Source organism: Sapajus apella, unplaced genomic scaffold (assembly GCF_009761245.1).
Source record: "Sapajus apella isolate SASKATOON/1434 unplaced genomic scaffold, GSC_monkey_1.0 scaffold40, whole genome shotgun sequence".
Taxonomy (NCBI): Eukaryota; Metazoa; Chordata; class Mammalia; order Primates; family Cebidae; genus Sapajus; species Sapajus apella.
The window spans coordinates 19,161,701-19,168,096 of NW_022436980.1; the positions used below are offsets into that span (position 1 = coordinate 19,161,701).

The following is a 6,396-nucleotide window of genomic DNA, read 5'->3' on the forward strand; positions in this document are numbered from 1 at the left end:
AGGGGCATGTACCTATAAATTTAGGATACTTATTATAGTATGCATTATAGAAGTTATATCTAGGCAACAGAGGGGAGCCATCTAACTGTCATGTGAGGATGAGTCATTTAACAGGCCTGAATTTCAATTGGATGTTTTATGCTGTTAAGGAACTGTTAAAAAAAATTGTCTAAATATGTCCTACTGGCCAGGCGTGGTGGCTCATGCCTATAATCCCAGCAGTCTGTGAGGCTGAGGTGTGTGGATCATCTGAGGTCAGGAGTCTGAGACCAGTCTGGCCAACATGGTAAAACTCCAACTCTACCAAAAATACAAAAATTAGCTGGGTGTGGTGGCGGGCACCTGTAATCCCAGATACTTGGGAGGCTGAGGCAGGAGAATCACTTGAACCTGGAAGGTGGATCTCCCACAGCAATACAGCCTGGGTGACATGAGTGAAACTCTACCTAAAAAAAAAAAAAAAAAAAAAAGGTTCTGCTGAGAGTACTTGGAGCAGATGGAGATCTTTGTATTGTAGTTTTTGATGGTGATAACAAGGAAACTGGCGTTCAAATGAGGTTTAGGCGTAAGACAAACACTTTCCTCTATATCTGAGTTTTATTGTTATACTCGAATTATATTTTTAAAGGTTTTGGGCCCCTCTTTTTCTTACTTAGTATTTCAAAGATAAAGAAAAGCAAGTATTTAAAGTTTTCAAAGTGGTGACAAAAATGTTTTTCTTTAAGTACATCAGAGATCCATTTTCTAAAGGCAGAACCAATGAGAAGATGAGCAGATTTAGTTAGCCTGGCTGTCCTCTGCCCACGCCCCTTAAACAACGTCAAACAAATCAACTTTCCAACCACACACACAACCAAAGCTGCGTGGTTGAAGAGGAGAGAATGCTGAGAATAAGGAGGAGAAACACAAACTAGAGGACAGTCTGCAAGGTCAAAACGGCCAAATGCTGGCATCGATGCAGAAACAGGAAATAAGTAGAAATAATCCAGACTCTTCTATATGAAGAAGTATAAAGTTCATAAGGAGAAAAGCAGTCTCTTCATGTCCAGAGAAATGAATATTATTTAGAAAAGCAGTGATTTCCTTTCCCTGTGGCCTTAGGGTTTGAAGGATATCTTTGGGGTACTGGAAGGACATGGGGAGCCTGGAGGCCTGGTTTCTATACCTGGTTCTGTAGCAGACTAAGCCCGGGCACTTTTCTTCCTAGGCCTGCTTTTTGGTTATCCATAGATAAGGAGCTTAAGTAGAATGATTCCCTTAAATCTATGTAGCATTTTATTCCACTATTCTCAAACAGCCATTGTGGACATACTAGGTCTGTGCTGGGCTTTACGCACTGCCTTAAACTGTACGATCTTTTAACCTGTCTATTCAACTCTTTTTTTTTTTTTTTTTTTTTTTGAGACGGAGTTTCGCTCTTGTTACCCAGGCTGGAGCGCAATGGCACGATCTCGGCTCACTGCAACCTCCACCTCCTGGGTTCAGGCAATTCTCCTGCCTCAGCTTCCTGAGTCGCTGGGACTACAGGCACGCACCACCATGCCCAGCTAATTTTTTGTATTTTTAGTAGAGACGGCGTTTCACCATGTTGACCAGGATGGTCTCGATCTCTTGACCTCGTGATCCACCCGCCTCGGCCTCCCAAAGTGCTGGGATTACAGGCGTGAGCCACCGCGCCTGGCCTGTCTATCCAACTCTTTATGAAGCTTCACGTGGTCAGAGTTTATTTCTCTACTTTCCCCAGTTTCTCAGAAGGCTCCGCTGTTAATTGTCGGTGTGAACAGAGTGATTCAGATATTGGATTTGGTGACTGTTGGTTGCAGGTGCCGGGTGGGTGAGAACTGGTGGTACCGAGGCGAGCACTGTGAGGAGTTTGTGTCTGAGCCCGTGGTCATAGGCATCACTATCGCCTCCGTGGTTGGACTTCTTGTCATCTTTTCTGCTGTCACCTACTTCTTCATCAGGACTCTTCAAGCACACCATGACAGGAGTGAAAGAGAGAGCCCCTTCAGGTAAATAAGGAAAAGAGCTCTCTAATGGAATATGTTGTTGCATTTGCATATTTATTTAATACTTACCAGGTGCCAAATATTAGACACGGAGCTGGGAGGGTGGAAGAGAGCTGTGGATTTAAGTAAACACATGGCCCTTGTCCTCAAAGGGGTGTCACATGGAAGAAAAATAGAAGTAGCACTAAGAATAAGACGCCAAGGAGCCTAGATGAGGTATAAGCTAGTTCTGTCTGGGGAAAAAGTCTCAAAAAGTTTTAATGATGGCTGTGGTAGTTTGCTGGAGAGAAAGAGTAGACATTTGTTACTTTTGGGCTGGGATGCTTTCTAGCTGGTTGAATGAGCAGGAGCAGAGTCAGGGAGGCATGTATGAACTTCGAGGCGCTTGGAAGGAAAGGCATGGTTGAGTGTGGACAGGTCAGGGAGAGTTTGGAGAAGCAGTGATGGAGATGAGACAGAAGAGGTGAATTTTCCTTCTGGGAAGACCAGATCTGTTACAGCTTTCTCCTCTTTGGCTCTTATGAGTGGTAATTAGCCAGATTTTAAATCTAGGTAAGGATCTGTCAAGAAATGAAATCTCATTCTCTGTTGAGTTGAATGTGGCTTTGTTGACGGGGAAATAAAAGCGAGTCCATTTGCTGGACTACAGATTCAAGGAGCATTATCACACGTTATGCTTTGCTTCGGTGCTTCTAAAGTCCACAAGAGCTACAACTCGAACCGCAGCTTCCCTTCCCTCACCATCGGACTTAGCTAGGTCCTGGAGCACCTGGGACGTGCCTCCATCATTGTTATTATACTTTTTATTGCATGTGACTTTTCATTAGACTATAATCTCATTCGGGGCAGAGATAACAGATTCTTTGTATCACCAGCATGTAGAACAGTCCTATGCACATAATCAAGGCTTAGTAAATATGTGTAGACCTGAGTTGAATGTAATTGAGGCCCTGCTTCCCCTAGACCCTAATATTTTTATTTCAGTCAGATTTGCTGTGCGACTACACACTGATTTTCTATGTGTATAACTCTGGGAATGACGAAGCTATAGTTTAGGAAATACTGTCTACTGGCAGACATAGTTCCCAGCATTGACGAATGGCAGGCACTATGACAGATAAGATGAATGAGACAAGGAGCAAGTCCGCGGGGCACTTGCCATGGACGTGAGGAAATCATGGTAACACCTGACAATTTTTGAAATTGATCTGGATATTTTTCACAGTTACCTCCTGCCATTTGTGTGAAGTTCACCTAGTTTCCTTTCCCAACAGAAATCTAGTCCCAGGTAAATACTTTTCCAAATAGTTGAGCCTCCAAACGAGAGCCTGAATCAGTCATATCTTTCTTTCAGTGGCTCCAGCAGGCAGCCTGACAGCCTCTCATCCATTGAGAATGCTGTGAAGTACAACCCGGTGTATGAAAGTCACGGGGCTGGATGTGAGAAGTATGAGAGACCCTATCCTCAGCATCCTTTCTACAGCTCTGCCAGTGGAGAAATGATTGGTGGTCTGAGCAGAGAAGAAATCAGACAGATGTATGAGAGCAGTGAGCTTTCCAGAGAGGTGGGAAACTTTGCATTTCTGTTGCTGTATTGTTGCTGTTGCAGCGTCTGCTGATGTGTGTGTGTGGGTGTGTGGGGGGCTGGGGGTGGGTGTGTATGGGTGTATGCATGCATGCACATGGCTTTAAGAAAGTATCAAAAACATTTAGTAATTGCTTTTACCTATTTCCCAGTCAGTAAGATATGCACAGAGTATTCAATTCTGAGCAGCTCCTTATTTCCCACCCAATGGTCCTTTTTTTTTTGCATTATTAATTGGTACTGTCTCCTTCCTCCCTTTCTTCCTTAGAAATATGTCTGATTTAGAGCACGACATGTAATATCCAGAATAGTCTACGTAGATTCTCCCATTTCTCTGAAAGTGCATTCTTTCTTATAGCACACTTGTGAATAGCGCAGAATGTAACAATTGTTTATGAAAATTAGAATTCCTTTTAAAAGGCTGTTGGAGTTTTTCTAACGTCATGTGTGGCCTACTTTTTCTTTTTTGTTTAAGGAAATTCAAGAGAGAATGAAAGTTTTGGAGCTGTATGCCAATGATCCTGAGTTCGCAGCTTTCGTGCGAGAGCAACAAGTGTAAGCTTTTGAAACAGCCCCCCTCCCCAACCTACAGACTTAACAGTGTGCCTTAGGTTAATGTCACACCTGAGTGAGCACCTAATTTCCTGTCCATGTGACAGGAGTCTTGGTGATCATTCTTTTGTGGAATATCTCAAAACTGACGTTTCCAGCAAAATCCCATGTTATAGGAAATAGCAGTAAGACTGCCTGTAAAACACAGATCAACAATATCTGTTGAGTTCTTCGCAGCTTATGTATGTCCGTACAGATTACCTGATATATTCCTTACAACGGCTTTGTAAATTGGGTGTTTCTCATTTGAGGAAAGGAAATCATGGAGACATGAAGGGACTTACTTAAGATGACAGTGATATCCAGTGGCAGAGAAGATTTAAAACTAAGATACTATCTGTTTTGGACTAGAGATGCCTGGACTATGTGATATTTTCTCCCTTGTTATCCTAGATCTCACCAGTGATCAATGCCATAAAATATTTTTTATAGATAGTTCCTGTGAAGAACATTGGAGTAGCCATAAGTCCTCACATATGTCAACATATTCCTTTTTTTTCACTTTTTAAAAAATTATTTTATTAAAACGAAATTTTTTTTTTTTTGAGGCAGAGTCTCGCTGTGTCACCAGGCGCCAGACTGGAGTGCAGTGGCGCGATCTCAGCTCACTGCAACCTCCGCCTCCCAGGTTTAAGCAATTCTCCTGCCTCTGCCTCCCGAGTAGCTGGGACTACAGGTGCGTGCCACCAAGCGCAGCTAATTTTTTTGTATTTTTAGTAGAGACAGGGTTTCACCATGTTGGCGAGGATGGTCTCAATCTCTTGACCTCGTGATCCACCTGCCTCGGCCTCCCAAAGTGCTGGGATTACAGGCGTGAGCCACCACGCCCGGCCTCAACATATTCTTTTATCTCCATCTCTGTAGATACTTTTCAGTATGCTTTGAATTACAGATCTCATTAAACTGTATCTCTTGCCTCTATCAAGTTTATCTTAATTTTCCCATTTGCTTTTCTCAGGATGTATTTTGGGCAAATGTCTGTAATTTTTCTTTTTTTGTTCTCAGGATTCATTACTAGACATAGGTTACAAAATAAACTACCTTGAAAAGACCGTCGTGGGCATTAGTTGAGTGTATTGGGTAGGATTACAGTTTGGTATTGATATTTGGTCCTACTGTTGCCTTCAAGGAAGTGTTTGCTCATGGAGGACCAGACCAGGTATCTTCACTTGGCTTTAAGAAGGGAAAAATCAGAGCAATTCATGCATGCTTGTAAAAGAATTGATGAAGGGTCGGAATTACACCCAGGGCCCTGTGTGGAACTCCTGCCCCTTTGCTCAAAATTGTTTTTCTCTGATAGGTGGCTCCTTTGCTCATGGTTTCTCTCTAAGAGAAGGGACAAATTGATACCTCAGGAAACGGAGAAAGAGGCTTTTCTAATTCCATGTGCACGGTAGAGATACCTCTAAAAATCTCTGAACATCTGACTTGGCTTCCAGGGGTGCTGCCAGTCTTGCTGAATGCAGCAAGAGCACAGCATCAGGCGTTGGCCTTTTAAATCAGAGAATCCCTTCATCTCTGCATCTTCAGCCAGCAGATGGCCCATGGCTCCATTTCAGTAGTATCCAGTAGAAAGGACATGAATACTTCTGTCCTTCCTAAGACCCTTTAGAAGCCTCTGAAAGCTACCTGCCTGAATATGTTCACCGAATTAAAAATACATCTTTTCTAGGCTAAGACATCAAAAGGAGGGATTCAGGAGATCCTTAAAGGAATAGGCAGATTGACTTCATACTTCCGTTTCTTCTGGTGCACTGTCAAACGTTGAAATATACAAAAAGGATCTGTGAAACAAAGAAGTTTTGAACTAGAAGACTCTGTGAAACAAAAGAAAGTCCACACAGACTCTGTAACCTTAGGAGGTTCATAGAAGGAATATGACCTTGAGAAGATGTTAGGCACACAATCCATACAGCATTTTTAGTTTTTACTTCGTTTCAGAGTTTTCATCTATCAGGTAGCCCAAAAAACGTTCTTGGATTTGATTCAGTTAGTTAAAGCATTACATGGTCTCTGTAGACTGGATTAAAAATTTTTTTAGCATAGCACAGAGCAAGTTTCCTTCAAAGAAATAAAAAATAAAAAGTACTCATGATTTTAGGAATATAGCTTAGCAATATATGACAATAATTGCATTCTTTGTTAAATTTTTTTTTTTTTTTTTTTTTTTTTTTTTTTTTTATTTTTCTT

At 42.0% G+C, this 6,396-nt stretch overlaps 1 protein-coding gene across 1 annotated transcript in view; it reads left to right on the plus strand.

The window, feature by feature from the left end:
- IMPG2 (interphotoreceptor matrix proteoglycan 2) overlaps window positions 1–6,396 on the plus strand; it is a 117,859-nt gene that overhangs the window by 110,761 nt on the left and 702 nt on the right. Inside the window, exons 16-18 of the mRNA XM_032299246.1 lie at window positions 1,824–2,012; window positions 3,364–3,574; window positions 4,070–4,149. Coding sequence (XP_032155137.1) covers window positions 1,824–2,012; window positions 3,364–3,574; window positions 4,070–4,149 — 480 coding nt within the window. The remainder of the gene's footprint in view (window positions 1–1,823; window positions 2,013–3,363; window positions 3,575–4,069; window positions 4,150–6,396) is intronic.